General features: G+C 43.0%; 1 protein-coding gene across 1 annotated transcript; it reads left to right on the plus strand.

Moving 5' to 3' along the window:
* The first annotated feature begins 1,556 nt into the window (after positions 1 to 1,556).
* Positions 1,557 to 12,995, plus strand: MMP8 (matrix metallopeptidase 8). The gene is made up of 10 exons (XM_014560449.2): positions 1,557 to 1,722; positions 3,475 to 3,719; positions 4,391 to 4,539; positions 4,627 to 4,752; positions 7,544 to 7,705; positions 9,037 to 9,154; positions 9,914 to 10,047; positions 10,613 to 10,766; positions 11,678 to 11,781; positions 11,979 to 12,995. The coding sequence occupies exons 1-10, from the start codon at positions 1,612 to 1,614 to the stop codon at positions 12,086 to 12,088; spliced, it is 1,413 nt and encodes a 470-aa protein (XP_014415935.2). The 5' UTR covers positions 1,557 to 1,611; the 3' UTR covers positions 12,089 to 12,995.
* Positions 12,996 to 16,786: the final 3,791 nt, after the last annotated feature.

Consider the following 16,786-nt stretch of genomic DNA (forward strand, 5'->3'; position numbering starts at 1 on the left):
ATATGTTATCACCCAAGACATATTTCTTCTGACTGTTTAAAAAGCTCCTGAGAGACTTCAAGAGGGGCTGGAGCCATCTACCAGAGCATCTCAGATAAAGACATTGGTAACATATTAACACATGTAATGCACCACACATGTTGACATATTTACACACGAGAATGCCTGGCCCTTGCAGAGTGCAGTTGACCCTTGAACAACATAGGTTTAAACTGCACGGGTCTGCTTATACTCAGGTTTTTTTCAGTAGTTACTACTACGGTACTATACGGTATGCACTGGTTGAATTCGCCAATATGGAACCGCAGATACAAAGGAACTAAGTATGCAGAGGACTGACTATAAATTACACGCAGAATTTTAATTGTGCACGGAGGCAGCACCCCTAGCCCTGCCCCTTGCTGGAGTCAACTGTACATATAAATATATGGAAGTGAATATATACAGACAGTATACGGGAACAATCCACACGCTCGTGGAGTCAGAATAAGTGGGACCAGGTGACGTGACTTGAAAAGCACGTCCGAGGACCTCTGACTAACACTACACAGCCATGTTGTCTGAAAATCCTCAGTCCTTCCCCGTGGGAGCGTAAGCCTCCTCATGTTAAGCCTCCCTCGTCTTCTCCATGAACACAAGCCAAGGTCCCCCCGCTGTTGCAGGCCTGGAGCTACTGCTCCATCGTGGGCCAGCCGGGCACTGGGGTGGGTGATGAGGGAACAGGGATTGATGTCGTGGCTGCCAGCTCAGGCTCTAAGCTTCTCCCCTGGGTTGGATCCTGGCTTCTCCGCAAGTGACTTGTACAAGCCATCTCACGTCTCTGGGTATGATTCCATCTGCAAAATGCAGGTAAGACGAGCACCTACCTCCCAGGGCCTGGTGAGGTTGGAGGGAGGTGATGTGCACGCAGCATGGACGTCTGGGACGTAACACATACCCAGCCAGTGACCATTACTATCATCATCACCAGCGTTTCCTTCGTCGTCTTCGCCCTGGGAAGTCCAGCTTGCAGACTGGGGGTTTTCTAATGCACTGATGCCAAAACCGCATCCTCCAGGAACTGCTCTAGGACCCGCATACAAATCCAGCTTTGTCACACACGCACGCACGCACGCACGCTCTCCTCACCTCCAACCAGGGTGGGTAAGTGAGAGGTTCTCGGCTTGGGCTCCTCGGCCCCGCGCTACCGCCCACTGACCCAGCGACATCCTGCTGCATCAATGCCGCAGCCTCGGCCCCTGACCGCCCAGAAAACGCCAGCCCGGAGGCGACTGCTGTTCGCTAACCGCAAGATTCGCCTCCTCTCCCTCTTCCTTGACCAATTTTGCAAAAGGGAATATCCAAAAACCCCAAAGGCAGAGTAGCAAGTTGGCCTTTTTTCCCTGTTGAAAGACTCCTCCGTTGGTGGGGCACGGGATCGCATTATAGCGTTGCGAAACTGCGCGGGTGTAATTAACCTGGGTTGCGTCACGTTCCTGATGGGGCAATCGTTGAAGACACGCTTTATAAGGGACCAAAAGAAAGCAGTGAGTGACACAGGATGCTATGAACTTTGGGGCTCCCGCGGGGGCAGCCGGAAGGTCAGGAGAGGTAGTTTTTGAAGAAAAGACCATGTTCAGTCTGAAGATGCTTCCGGTTCTGCTCGCTCTGCACGAGCAGCTTTCTGGGGCCTTTCCAGTACCTTCTGAATCTCCAGAAGAGAAAAATATAAAAATTGTTCAGGTAAATTCGTTCTCCTTTAGGTGGGTGGTTGATTTGCTGGTCATTAGGAAACTGTGTGGGTTGTTTTCTTTAGTTAGAAGACCCTGAAAGAATTATGTGAATGATTTATTTAAGGCTGGACGTCAAATGTTTTCATGACTCGGAGGGTTCCAGCTGGGCCCTCTGAAAACTGGAAATGCAAACAAAGTGGGCTCTTCAACCCTTGGAAACCACTGCTTTCAGGCTGCTCCAGCTGGGGAAAACTTTTAGAAGGAGTGGTTTTAATTACAAAACTAAATGACATTCTTTCTCACTCATCTAAGATCTTCCCTTCCAGCGTATCTGCAATCCAGTTACTACATGACTGGTGCTTTCTAAATGGACTTGTCTTTGCAGCCAAAAATCTCAGGTGTACAAGAAAGCGTGAGGATTGGGAAACTGGAAGGAACTAGAAATCAGCTCCTAATGTAATCGGATTTCCAAAAACCAGATTATGGGGCTGTTTATAAACGCTCAGGCACACTATGAAAGCAAAACCAATAGCTTTTTTTCCCGTTGTTTCACGGTATGAAAGTCAGGCCAAAATTTTAAGAAACATGAGGCAGTGCTGTCAGAAAATTGTCAGGCACAATTTTCTTAGCATTACAGTTTTAGAAAGTCATTTTTCTTACTGATTTTTTGCTTCTCTTTCACTTAAATATATATATGTGTGTGTGTGTGTATATATATATGTATATATATATATATGTATGTATATGTATATATATATGTTTCTTACAACAGTAAGAGTCACCATGGGCTAATAGCTAGAATTAATTAAGTACTTACTCTGAACAAGGCACTCTGTTCAGCATTTCACAAACATTGTCTCATTTCATCCTGTGAAGGTGTATTGGTGTATTGTTATTTCCACTTGAGAGACAGAAGTGAATCTTAAGTCATCTAAGTGACGTGTCCAAGAACACACAGTCTGCGGCAGAGCTAAGATCTGAACGTAAACCCACCTGATCCTAAAGCCTGGGCACACACAAAAGGGCTTTGTCCTGTGTCCCTTGCAAAGTGCCACTGGGGGCTGCTTAGGGCGACAGAAAGAAGCCTCCTGATTGGCTTGTGAACACCCCTCGGAACCTTTCCCTAATGAGTGCTGGCCCCTCCCAGGGAGTCACCGTGGTGGATAAAATGCTAATGACAGTCGTGCTGCTGTTGCCCCAAAATGTATTTGGAGTTCTTCATTTGAAATTGTCAATTCTCATTTGAGAAAGAACGTGGTGAACTGGGGCCTGATTATCGTCTTGGCAAGTTCCTGATTTCTGTGCATCTTCTTTTTTTATTAATTCTTATTTTTTATTGAAGTGTAGTTGATTTACAATATTAGTTGCATGTGTATAGCAAAGTGGGTGTTTCTTTGGGGGGGGTAATTAGGTTTGTTTGTTTGTTTGTTTATTCATTTATTTTTGGTGGAGATGCTGGGGATTGAACTCAGGACCTCATGCATGCCAGGCGTGCACTCTACCACTCAGCTACACTCTTCCCTCGTGAAGTACCTATTTTTAGGCGTAAACATTAACTGTAGCCTGGAAAGGAGGGACCGTTCTTTCCGGTGGGCAGGGTTCTCTCGAAGTCAGCCGGCAGATTTGCGTTTTTCTGTCTTTGTGGCTATCGGGCTACTAGTTCTGGTGTGACTTCTGCAGTGACTTAGAAAGCGATGCAGAATACCCAGAGAACTGACAACAGTTTCACAGCCGATTGCCGCATGTGTTTGTCTTTTTCCAGGATTACCTTGAAAAATTCTATCAATTACCAAAGTACAGACACCCGTCTGAAAGGAAGAAGAGCGCGAGTGTGATTGTTGAAAAGCTGAAAGAAATGCAGCGATTCTTTGGGCTGAACGTGACCGGGAAGCAAGATGAGGAGACCTTGAAGACGATGCAGAAGCCTCGCTGCGGAGTGCCCGATTCTGGCAACTTCATGCTAACCCCGGGCCACCCCAAGTGGAAGCATACTAACCTGACCTACAGGTGATATGTCTAGAGTTTCAGACGTCGTTCACTCAGCCAGTGTTCACTGAGCTCCGATGACATGCCAGGCGCCATTCTAGACTTGGGGTACAACAGAGACAGGCAAATGAACAAATGCACCTGCTCTCGTAGAGTTTAGAATCTAGTGCGTGAGTAGGAGAATGAAAGGGTAAAGGCCCCGTGGGTTCTTTTCACTCCGGAGCTCGCCATTGTTGTCTTCCTTCTCTGATGATCTCAAGAGGAACCTGGCAATGTTAGGCTGCCTCTCTAAGAACTCACTTTAGGATCCAAAAAGGGCTTAAGCATTGCTGGAGAGAATCTAGCCCCACCATTCAGGCATCTTGATGATAATAACAATAATAATGTTACCCAAAATTTGTTGAATATTACTCTTTGCCAAGCAGTGAACTAAATGCTTTCCATATATTAAATCCCGACAACAACCCGATGAGAAGGGCACTATTTTATGATCCTCATTTTATGAATAAGGAAACTGAGTTTGAAGATATGTAGTCACTTGTCCAGAACCCACGACTGTCTTCAACTCTGAGGTCTGCCCTCCCTCCTTAACCCAAAACATCCCAACTAACTCCAAACTAGAGCAATTCAATCTGCTGACAGACTGGTGTCTTAAACAATAATGAACTTTCATATGCCCTCTCATTTTGAAGGATTATTAACCAAACAACAAACTTGACAAACGATGTTGTGGAAAGATATATAGAGGAAGCCTTTCAGCTGTGGAAGAACGCATCATCCCTGAACATCACCAGGGTCTTGCAAGGAGAAGCAGACATTAAGATTGCTTTTTTCCAAAGAGGTAGGCTCAGAGCAGTCAAGCTCAATTTCGCTTTCCCTGGCTAAGCTGAGATTCGGCAAATAGCTAACACGAACTGTGTTATTTCAGATCATGGTGACAACTCTCCATTCGACGGACCCAATGGAATCCTGGCACATGCCTTTCAGCCAGGCCCGGGTATTGGAGGCGATGTTCATTTTGATGCAGAAGAAATGTGGACCAACACCTCTAAAGGTAAGTTGACCAAGGCTGTGTCCACATGCAGTTTCTGGATGAACTCTCCCCCATTAGAGTCCCCCCCACCAAAACACACGCACATCCAAGTTACTGTGACATTTTAAACTCACACAAACTGGCCGTTTAAAATTCTTACCACCTCAAGACAGTAAGTCCATTTAGGTTTAGAAAAAAATCCTGAAACTAAAACCTGACCTTGTTTTCGAGACAGGAATCAGAAAACAACAGGCCATGGCTAAGTCCTTCCTGACCCCTAGTGTATAAATAAAGTTTTATTGGAACAGGATCACATACTGTCCTGTCTATGTGTCGTCTGTGGCCCCTTTCACACCACGATGGCAGAGCTGAGCAGGTATCACAGAGACCACGTGGCTCACAAAATCTAAAATATTGACTCTCTGGGACCCTTACAGGAAAAATTTCCTCACTGCTGCTTTAGGGTATATCTTCATTTTAATAGTGTGAAGTTTAATGATATTTGAACAAGATTCCCATTTTTGGAAATTCAGACATAATTGAGTTTATTTAGAAAACCGTCCTATTTAAGAAAGAGCATCCATCTCGTGATTCTTGTTCACCTAATTATTTCACCTTCCTTTTCAATGATACGTTCCCATGTAGCAACCCCCGCCCCTTCCAGGAGAAGACTCAGAGCTGTTGGGGAGAACTGGGTGTGAGGAGGGGTGTGCCCAGACCACGTGGTGCCTCACGAGGCCCCGGACACAGGAGGTCACAGAACGCTTCTTAGAAAACAATAGGAGAGGAGCATTTTACCTTTGCTTGGGACCTGATCCTCCCACCCTTTTCTCAACACATATGTCGTGAGTGTTTGTTCTGGCTCTGCCTAAGCCCCTGTGCTAGGCGCTCTGTGTACCCCAGGTAATAAACCCTCCCCACTCCTCTGCATTCCTGATCCCTGCCGGATCAGGTGGTCATTACCTGCTTTTTTTTAACTGAAGTATAGTCAGTTACAACGTGTCAATTCCTGGTGCACAGCACAATGTCCCAGCCATGTATATATATACATATATTCGTTTTCACTACAAGATACTGAATATAGTTCCCTGTGCTGTACAGAAGAAATTTGAACTAAATGAGCCAGATTCCCACCTGGACTCATGATGGCCAGTCTCTGCTTCCTCTAATTTTTCCCAGCACTGCAGCAACTTTTGTCTTCAGAAAACCCATCTTTACACTGGGGAAGCTCAGGGTTTCCATTTTCCAGATCAAATAATGTCCAAATACCTTCACTTGCCATCACAGGTTCTCGGTGACTCTCTTACCTCATCTTTCATGCCTTGTCTCCGTATGTCACACACAGCAGCCACATTGCACGGTCACTGTCCCTGGGTCACGCAGTGTGCTTTACAATTTCCCTACGTTTGCTCGCACTGTTTCTTCTTCCCGAAATGCCCTGCCCTGCACCCTAAGCCCCACCGTTCAAAACCTCCTTCTTTCCGCGCTATGCCGACTGCCACCTCCTTCACGCCTTTCCGCTGGAAATGAGACCTTCCTTTCAGAATGCCTTCACTTCTTCTCTGTCTGCTCTTTTCATTACTCTGTGCATTCAGATTGTTTGCACATGTCTCCCCTTCTAGTCTTTGCATCATGACAAATCCCCCAGAGCCCCTTGCACCATACCCCAGGCATTCAAAGACGTTTTTTAAAGCATTCCTGACTGCAAAAATGGAAGGAAGGGATGATCAAGAAAGCAAGTCTTGGGGCACGGGTAGAATATTCCAGGCCAGTTATCAGCAGGAGGTTGCACACTGGTACATGCACAGATCTCGCCCTCATACCTGGGCCCAACCCCAGCGCTACCACTTATTAGCTGCAAGATCAATAGCAAGATATTCAAAATCTGTGGGCTTCGGTTCCCTTACTGTAAAAATATTTCTAACAATACTTCATTAAAATATTAAGATTAAATAATATTACAATTTCCAGCATATGAGAAAGTGCTCTACAACCATGATTATTATTTCTTTTGAGTAAGCAGGTAAGAACATTCACAATGTGCTTGTGAGATGGCACATAGACCAGCTGGAGGGGAGGAGTTACGTCAGAAACCCATCCCTCGAATGTCTGCCAAAGCCGCATGGAGCAGCCTTGAACCTGGCAAAGGATCTCAGGCCTTATTTGATAGGAAATGCAAGCCTTGAATGGTTTTAGGTTCCCAGTTGCGAAGGGAAATATGTTCGTGGAAGTTAAAAGATAAGGGAAGGGAGCAGTAGGAGGTGGGGTTTGGCTCTCTCTGGTGGAGAATTCCTCCAGCTTCTTGGAGAACGTAGCATCAAGGAGGAGCCGGTGCGAGGCTATGGGCAATTAGGGAGCCACGGAGAGTCATCTCAGCATCTGAGGCTCCTTTTCTAAATCCCTCTTCACTGGGACTCTAACGGGGCTGTGGGTCTGGGAGGCTGGAGAGAGGTGGGTGTGGGTGCTCAAGGGGAGAGGGCTTCCGAGGGTCACAAGACCTGTGATGGCTCTGCCATCATTTCTCTAAGCCCAGGTCCGTACCCGTGAAACCTGAGAAGTGGAATAAAGGCAGCTCTTCCTGGTGCTCGGGTTCGATGGGAGGCTCACAGCCACCTAATCTCAGCATATAACTCCTGCAGGATTCCCTCCACTCTTGATTTCTTCAGGGGCCTGGCGAGAAAAGGGATAAGGCAGGAGTGGGAAGGGCTGTTTCTCCAGGCAGTTCTGGCCTGGAAGCTGCATTCCTTGAGATCCTGTTTCCACTACCCTTCAGTCCACTTGGAGCCATTCACCACCCATGCTTGCGTTGCAGATTACAACTTGTATCTTGTTGCCGCCCATGAGTTTGGCCATTCCCTGGGGCTCTCTCACTCCACCGACCCTGGTGCCTTGATGTATCCCACCTACTCTTTCCACGAACCCAGCACCTACGTGCTCCCTCAAGATGACATCAACGGCATTCAGGCCATCTATGGTAAGGTCATCTGAAGAGCAGCAGTCCATGGTGGGACCTGGGCGTGGCAAGGATGCTCAGGGCGGTCTTGTCTGCGGTGACAGAGGTTGGAGGGCAGCTGGGAGTCTATCGGGTGGAGAACCTATGGGCAAAATTTGCTGGATGCGTGCCACAGAGTCCCGTGCTGCGCTGAACTGGAGGTCTGTAGGGCAGCAACGTCGGTAAGTCTTTAAAGTGTTGTGCTTCATGGAAAAGAAACAGAATGATAACATCTTCCACGGTGTATAAATTACACATGTAGACACAACAAGGCATTTTCAAGAAACATGCTAAGAACTATATACATATGTATATACATACATATATGTATAGCACATCTGGATTGTTGTCTGTAGGGGAAAGAGGGAGCATGGAGTATGGAGAGAAGGAAACATTTTTTAAAGACGTGAGTGATACTTTTCAGGGAGGGATAAAGAGACCTTTGACCCTGTTTAAGCAGTACTGTCTGGGTAAGATCGGCCCATCTCTCCTTCCCCTTGCCCTCCTGCCCCCTGGTGACTGTGAGTAAGAACAAGAAACTAGACATCTTTGCAGCTCTCTTGATTTTAAAAATAAAAAACAAACAAACAAAAAAACTGTTGAATGGAATGGAAGCGGGAGGGGTGGCGTGGAATTGGGTAAAGCATTCTCCCTCTGTGCTGGGACCACAGTACAGAACCAAACATGCAGACGGTCCCACAGCTACACATTTTTTCATGCAGTAGGATTTTTCAGGAATGATGAGACCCAGTCTAACTGCCTCTACTACCCAACCAACACCTCTTCCCCTGAAAACACCTCCTTGCCTCGCTCACCCATGTTTTAAATTCTCTGAACTGTTCGCCGCCCTTAATCTGCAATGAGAAAACACATTAAAATGCATAAATACTTACAGAAAAAATGTTGCTAAAATTAGATTTATGTTGTGGGGCAAAAGACTGAGCTCAGCTCCTTTCCTGAAGGTGGATTTTAGTGAGAAAGGAAGAAGTGGATCCTGAGTGACTGAAAATGCAGAAAGAGGGACGAGGAAGGGAAGAAGCAAGTGTGGGGTTCTGACTTCAGGCTAAGGGAGGGGAGGGGGGAGAACTCAAATTTCTTCACAACTTAACCGGGAACTGTCCCTAAAACCACCATTCCTCTTTTTTTTTTTTTTTTTTAATTAAAAAAACTGTTAATTGGCCCTAATGTACTCATGGGATAGTCTGGTAGGATTTCTTTTCACGTGAAGACCCGTCGCCGACCTGAGAGGTATCTGAAGTACATTATAAAAGTCACACTGGACTTATGCTTATAAAAAGCCTTTGTATTTGCAGGACCTGCAGACAGACCCGTCCAACCCACTGGGCCAACCACACCCACAGCCTGTGACCCCAGACTGACATTCGATGCTGTCACCACCCTCCGAGGGGAAATACTGTTCTTTAAAGACAAGTATGAGGATGAACTATTCCTTCCTTTGACTTCTTTTCCTGGCATAACTTAAAACCAGATTCTAATTGTCACATACTATACATTATTATAGTGTTCCCTTTGACTTCTATGCCTTTGTATCGAATTAGAATTGAAGAACTTTCTAGGTCACTCAAAACATCCGGGAAAAGACAAAAACCTCAAACATCGATAAGCATTTCAATGTTTGTGGTGGTGTGACTAGACGTGGGCTCTGCTACTTGGGAACTGTACAGTGGGTTTCCCCAACACCACAGTCACATTCAGTTCCATCCAGACGCGGCCAAGTAAATGGAAGCTCTCACTTAATAAGCTGCGGGGAAAACCATCTGACTGATTGAGTTTTTCAGTTTTCCATCGGCTACCCCGTGACTGGGTAATCGCAGGCTGATGGTACTCCTATTGCTTTTGCTACAATGTCCTAAATATTCTCACTGTATTAGCAACAATGATAAAAGAGACTAACAAGATAAGACTTGTCAGGGTGAGAGGAAGGGACAGTGCAGAATGTAACCAAAGAAGGTCGCTCCTATCCCCTCCTCTAAAAACTGCAAAGTGCTCACCAGGTGGACAGGGTCGCCATAAAGCGCTGGCCACGCGCTGGTCCCCGTGCTGGAAGCACTGCGTTCATTTTATCATCAGACCCTCGCAGCAATCTTACCGGGCCGCCGCCAGCCCAAGACTCCCCGAAGCTGCCTGCTCAGGTGGCGGTGCGTGGTTTTCTCCGTTGTGTCCCACCAGGTACTTCTGGAGGAAGCATCCTCAGGTACGAAGAGTTGAACTCAATTTTATTTCCCTTTTCTGGCCGACCCTGCCAGATGGCATCCAGGCTGCTTATGAGGATTTTTACAGGGACGTAGTTATCGTATTTAAAGGTAACCACCTAAGGTTTTCATCTTATTTTAGTTCTTCCCAAAGGGAGGGGCAGGACTTTTTTGGGGTCCCTTCTAGGCTGAAGGAGGTGGGTCAACGAGAGGGTGTAATGCGGGCTGGGCTTTTGTCAGGAGATATGGGTTGGGGCCCATCTCCACCACCAACTGCTGTGTGAACTTGAGAAGGCTGGACCTTCTTAGGGCTTAGTTTTCTCATCTACAAAATGAGAAGACCTTCTTAGATCACCTTCTGCCCTCATCCCAGACATAATTTTCTAAGATTCCCCAAGGCTGTAATTTAATCTCTGTATAGAAGTCACATGAGATAAGACATCCAACTGTGGGGCCCTACATGTCAGGCCAAGAAGTTTGAAATATTTCACGGGAGCTGGGGGACCACTTGGGCTCTCAGAGTCCAATGAACTTAACTTTTCCACATGTATCTTTTAAAGACTTTTTTTTTTTTCCATTTTCATTTCTGTGATGATTTTATGCAAAGACTAAGAAGTGGTATATATTTTGTAGGAATGGAAAACCTTTATCTAACATGTAACCTGAATCTTGGCAGGCAAGCAGTACTGGGCTCTGAGTGGGTATGACATCCAGCAAGGTTATCCCAAGGACATACTAAACTATGGCTTCCCAAGCAGCGTCCACGCAATTGACGCAGCTGCTTCCTACAGGGGGAAAACATATTTCTTTGTAAACAACCAATTCTGGAGGTAAGGTAAATTATTTTTTTTTTCATTTAGAGATTGAAATCTATATTTCTTTACCCCATCTGCAAACCATCAATGATCAGTCATCTGAAGGTTTACAATATCTAAGTGCTCTTTGACAGACATTTTTTCTCGGAAGATGATTGACGTTGCTATGGCTTTTGAAAGTTCATTTTTACAAGGTTAAGATGCTTACACAATGGTATGGAGGATTCTATATCATGAGACAGAGCAAACTCTAATAAAAAAGTGGGATATGAAGAAAGATTAGGCTGAATCTCATTTATTCTAATGAGAGTTAAATTCTAAGAGTTAAATTCTACCACACATAAGCAAATGTTGTCCAGACAGCCTACAGAACTTGCTGCCCACGTTGAACTTATTATCTATATTTATTCAGAGAAAGAGAGAGATGATGAACCAATTAAATAAAAGCCTTAGAATATACAGGCTCTTCTTTTTGAAAATAACACAGCACTAGCAATCTGTCTTAGAATTAGTGGTACCCATACATTTTATAAATAAGCATGCAACCTTAGGTAAAGGAGTTAATCATTCTTAGTCCCAGTAAAAAGGACATTGTGAAGAATGAGTGGGAAAATGTGAAGGCACTTTGTAAATTATGATGCAGTTTTTTAAAAAAACCCATTATCTGAAACATTATCCTGTACACCAGAAATTGACACAACATTGTAAACTGACTACACTACAGTTAGAAAGAAAGGAAGGAAGGAAGGAAGGAAGGAAGGAAGGAAGGAAAAGAAAGAAAGAAAGAAAGAAAGAAAGAAAGAAAGAAAGAAAGAAAGAAAGAAAGAAAGAAAGAAAGAAAGAAAGAAAGAAAGAAAGAAAGAAAACTGTTATTATTATACACTGTATTGGCCTTAAAACACAGGATAATTTTTTTTTCTCATCAGATATGATGACCAAAGACAATCCATGGATCCAGGTTATCCCAAAAGCATAGCAAGTACCTTTCAAGGAATAGGAAGTCGAGTTGATGCAGTTTTCCAGCGGGATGGTAAGTGAAAAAGAAAACCAAACCAAAAAAAAACAAAAACAAAAACAAACAAAACTACTAATAAATTTGTTTCAATTTTCTAACTAGCTCATTTGCATTTAAAAGCTATATTGGGACCGTAGTGGGATCTTTTTAATTGAAAACATCCAAGATCTTCTACAAACTAATTCAATATATTATATCTTTTTTTTTAATAGATGTCTTCTTTTTCTTCAGTGGACCAATACATTATGCATTTGACTTTAGATATCAGAGGATTGCTAAAGTTGAAAGAAACAATCGATGGCTTAACTGTAGATACGGTTGAAGGAAAAACAAATGTGTTTGTAACCATTTTCTGAATATGGGAGAGAAGTCTAATTTGCCTGTCCATTGCATTGTGTCCTGTTTATGTTTTTCTCAACAATAAATAATGTCGTTTGCTGTCACTGTATTCACTGGACCTGTCCTCAGTGAAATACGCTTGGAGTATTCCACTGTCTGCTGAGGCTGCCTTTGTTCTCACATAGTCCGTCTCAGGTTAGTGAATCCATCACAAGGAGATTAAGCCTTCTTTGTCCTCCTAATATTCACCACTTCATTACTTACTTACCTACCTTCTAAAATGCCCATTTATTCTCCAGCCTTTTAAATATATCTTAAGTATACCTGATGCATGTAATTTAGCACTGGATTTTGTCTAGAAGGATTATGAACAACATAAATAGTACCCCTTGCCTTTACACTCTTGGAAAGAAATATCATGGCTACGTGTTGTGGGTTGAATCGTGTCCTCCCCACCAAAAAAAAGATACGTTGAAGTCCTGACCACAGGTAGCTACGAATGTACCTTATTTGGAACTAGAGTCTTTGCAGATGTAATTAGTTAAGATGAGGTTGTATTGGATTAGGGTGGGCCTAAGAACTGATGATCCTGTAAGAAGAGGGGAGACACAGGCACACAGTGGAGAGGCCATGTGAAGACAGAGACACAGACGGGTACAAGGTATCTCCCTGCCAAGGATTGCCGGCAACTACCAGAAGCTGGGAAGAGGCAGGGAAGGATCCTTCCTAGAGCCTTGAGACAGAAGAACATCACCCTCCTGCACCTTGATTTTGAATTTGTAGCTTCCAGATTGTGATAAAATAAATTTCTGCTGTTTTAAACTACCAAGTTTGTGATAACGTCGTTACAACACCCCTGGGGAGCTGAGACAGTACATCTGCACCTAAGAAAATGAATCAATGCAGAATGACAGATTGAAACCCCGGTAAAGGTCACTGGCATCTTCCCAGGGATGCAGCAGAAAAGATGGGTTCTGCTTCCTCTCCTGCCTCCGCCGTGGCTTCTAGAATCCAAACAAATTGGCTAGTTAGAGCTGTTGTCCCTTACTTCTTTTTCCCCTGGGATCCTCAGTAGGACACCCTCTGCAGATAACCGGGGTTTGCTGCACAAACAGGATAGTGCTGAGCACAAAATTCAAAATCTCATTTAATTGAATTAAACTGAGCTTAGATGCATAAATTTGCTAATGACTCTTTTCTGTTAAGAACTTTAAGATAAATAAGTTTAGACTGTACACCACAGGGAAATATATTCAATATCTTGTGGTAGCTCACGGTGAAAAAGAATATGAAAATAAATATATGTATATTCGTGTCTGATTGAAGAATTGAGCTGCACACAAGAAATTGACACAACATTGTAAACTGACTATAACTCAATAAAAAAAGGACTTTATGACTTGTTGGAGCATAATGGCTAGTCCAGACATCACAACCTTTGTAATGTCATATTTACAGTTGCTAGAATGTAGTGCACCTTATTACACATTAAACAGGTGAATCATAAAATATTTTTTTCACTGGCACATCTTATTTTCTTTTTCTGTTAAAGCTGTCAAACCCCACAGATAATTAATTTAGTATTAGTTGATACTTGATTCTGGTTCAAAAATTATCAAACGAGTTCAAAATAAACATTTTAAATGCCTGACTTGTGATCTACTATAATTTCTTAAGATACTACCATCAAATAGTTCATCCAAAATATAAAAAAGGATAACAAATTTTGATATATTTGCAGCCATTTTTCCCTTATCAGAAATACCATCACATTAATATTAAACTTTTAGATATTGCTTCACAGGTTTATGAAGTTTTGTAAATATTCAGTGTCCTCAAAAAGTCCCTCAAAAAGGTCAATAAATTACTCTCCACTTACTTTACAAGATAAGAAAACAGCACCTAGTTATACTATAATTGCATTTATTCACTCATTTATCCAACAATTAATCCCCTACATGTCCCAGATGTTGTGTCCAGGAAAGTGAGAGACGTAGATGAGCAATTCTTTGTCTCAATGTCAAAGGGTGAAAGGACTTGCAAGAACTGGATATTTTCATGTTTTCAGAGCCAATTCCCAGGCTATGGCATTTTCTAAAACTTCTTATGAAATCAGTTTTTACAGGCATGGAGATGGGAGTGTTCATCTCAGAACACCCGGTAGTCGTGCCAGTTAGATCTGATAGATTCTTGGCCCCATCCATACATTTTTGAGATAAGAATTGAGTTTATGTTCTTTCTTCAACCACATTTCACAGTCACAGGAGGTGAACAGGCCCAATATGAAGTATGAAAAAGAATTTTTAACTTTGTTCTTTTCGTTAGATCTTCTCCCTGACAATGTGCGGCATTTTCTGGATGGTAACATTGAAGTTTTATGTGAGTACAAGAGACATGAGAATCTAAGCATAAAACTTGAAGAATGAGATCACTTTTATCTTAGGTTGAGTTTCTACAAAACCAAAGACTAAGACAGGACCTTGGTGCAGTTACTTTATTCAGGACATGATCCCAGAAAGAAAGAATGAGGCAGCAAGCAGAGCGAAACAGAGGAGGGAAAGCCAACACAGGTATGTGTTGTCTAGGTTTCTGCTATGGGCAGCTGATGCTTAATTCCATCAGAACCCCCTGAGAAGCTTACAGAACACCTTCAGTTGTTCTGCTTACACTTTTTGTCAAGAAATCAAACACATGGTCATGTCTAGCTGTAAGCGAGGCCACAAAATGTCTTTTAACTGCATGTATCGCCACCTCAAATGAAATTGGGGTCTTAATGCAGCAAAGGAAGGGGAGAATTGTGTTAACCTAGGTAACTAGCAGCCTCTGTCACACTGAGATTCAGTTGTTCAAGTCTCCCGTGGATCGGGGGCTTGAGCATTTATCCTTCAGCTCCCTCTCTACTGGGCAGCTCTAAGGCACTGATTTGTCATTTCCACGACAGCTCAGTGACCTGGGCAGAATGCAGAAAGACACCGAGTCTGTGCTTTAGGTTAGACTTGGTCAGAGCCAGGTGCATTGCACAAACCTGTCCACCACCCTGCGACTAAACTCAGAGGTGTCCTGAGGGGATTGTGACACAGGGCATCAGAGCATCTCTCACATCTTGTTGCTGGGAGATTAAAATGATGGGAAATTGAAAGTGTCTTCTCTAGAGAAACTTACCCAGGAAAAAAGATTTACAGATGCCAACACTATAGGAATCTCAGTGTGACAGAGGCTGCTAGTTACCTAGGTTAACACAATTCTCCCCTTCCTTTGCTGCAGTAAGACCCCCATTTCATTTGAGGTGGCGATACACGCAGTTAAAAGACATTTTGTGGCCTCGCTTACAGCTAGATGTGACCATGTGTTTGATTTCTTGACAAAAAGTGTAAGCAGAATATTGTATGGGCTTCTGGAAAGAGACTGGGAATTGACTTTCTCTGCCTTCCTCCGTTCTGCTGCCTGTAATGCAGATACGATTGCAGGAGCTAGAGAAGCCGCCTGGACCATGACGAGTTGGCACTGAGAGTGGCGGTGCAAGATGTCTGTCTGTGGCCTGCATTGCTGATGGTGTGGGTTGTCATACAAACGCCTTGGGCTGCCAAATCTGGACTCCTTTTCTGTGAAGGAGAAATAAATGTTCATTAATCATCTGTGATTTGGGGTTTTTCTGTCTTGTTCGACCAAATCTCATCTCAACTAATAAATCACATGAAATGTCTGGGACCTGGCCCACCTCTGTGCAGTAAAGGTCACACACAGCTTCCTGTCAGCTGTCTTGTCTCTCATCCTGAAACAGATCGCAGAGCACAAAGTATCTAAACATTTTTTTTAAAAGATTCTAATGACAAAAACAGACAGTAAAAAGGAAACTTTGAAGAGATAAGGGACAATCCTGGGAGCAAAAGAGAAAGTCAAAAAAATGAAAAAACACTTGACATTCTTTAAAAACAAGACATATCTTACATCCAAAAACACTAACAAAATACAAAAAAAGTTAAAAAAACATAAATAAAAGGATACTCAGAACTAGAAGGAGTTCTTGGAAATTAAAAATATAAGCGTAAAAAAAAAGTGTAAAAAAAAAAGAACATAAATACAAAGCAGAAACAGACTCATAGACATAGAATACAAAGTTGTGGTTGCCAAGGGGGCAGTGGGGTGGGAGGGACAGACTGGGAGTTCAAAATTTGTAGATACTGACAGGCACATGTAGAATAGATAAACAAGATTATACTGTATAGCACAGGGAAATATATACAAGATCTTGCGGTAGCTCACAGAGAAAAAAATGTGACAATGAATATATGTATGTTGATGTATAACTGAAAAATTGACACACTGGAATTTGACACAACATAGTAAAATGACTATAACTAAATAAAAAAAGTTTAAAAAAAAAAAAAAGGAAAAAATATACAAGTGAAATGAGAAACTCAATAGGTGAGCTGGAAAGTAAAGTTGATGGGAAATAGTAAAGGATATATTGGAAGCATAGGGATTCAACCCAAGAGTTCCAACAGGTATGTATGCCAGAGAGAAAGAGAGAACTGCGTGTAAAGACATTTTCAAACAAATAATATAGGAAAGTTTCCTTGAATTGACGTTTTCATGATGAAAGAACCCACTTTCGGCCCAGCAATGTTAATGTGAAAGGATTCACAGCAGGAGATATTTTTATAAAATTTCAGAATATTTC

Source organism: Camelus ferus, chromosome 10 (genome assembly GCF_009834535.1).
Source record: "Camelus ferus isolate YT-003-E chromosome 10, BCGSAC_Cfer_1.0, whole genome shotgun sequence".
NCBI lineage: Eukaryota > Metazoa > Chordata > Mammalia > Artiodactyla > Camelidae > Camelus > Camelus ferus.

Coding starts and splice junctions, on each gene's coding strand:
- MMP8 (XM_014560449.2), top strand. CDS start 1,612: ATGTTCAGTCTGAAGATGCTTCCGGTTCTGCTCGCTCTGCACGAGCAG. Junction 3,720..4,390: donor CATACTAACCTGACCTACAG/GTGATATGTCTA, acceptor CTCATTTTGAAG/GATTATTAACCAAACAACAA. Junction 10,048..10,612: donor CGTAGTTATCGTATTTAAAG/GTAACCACCTAA, acceptor GAATCTTGGCAG/GCAAGCAGTACTGGGCTCTG.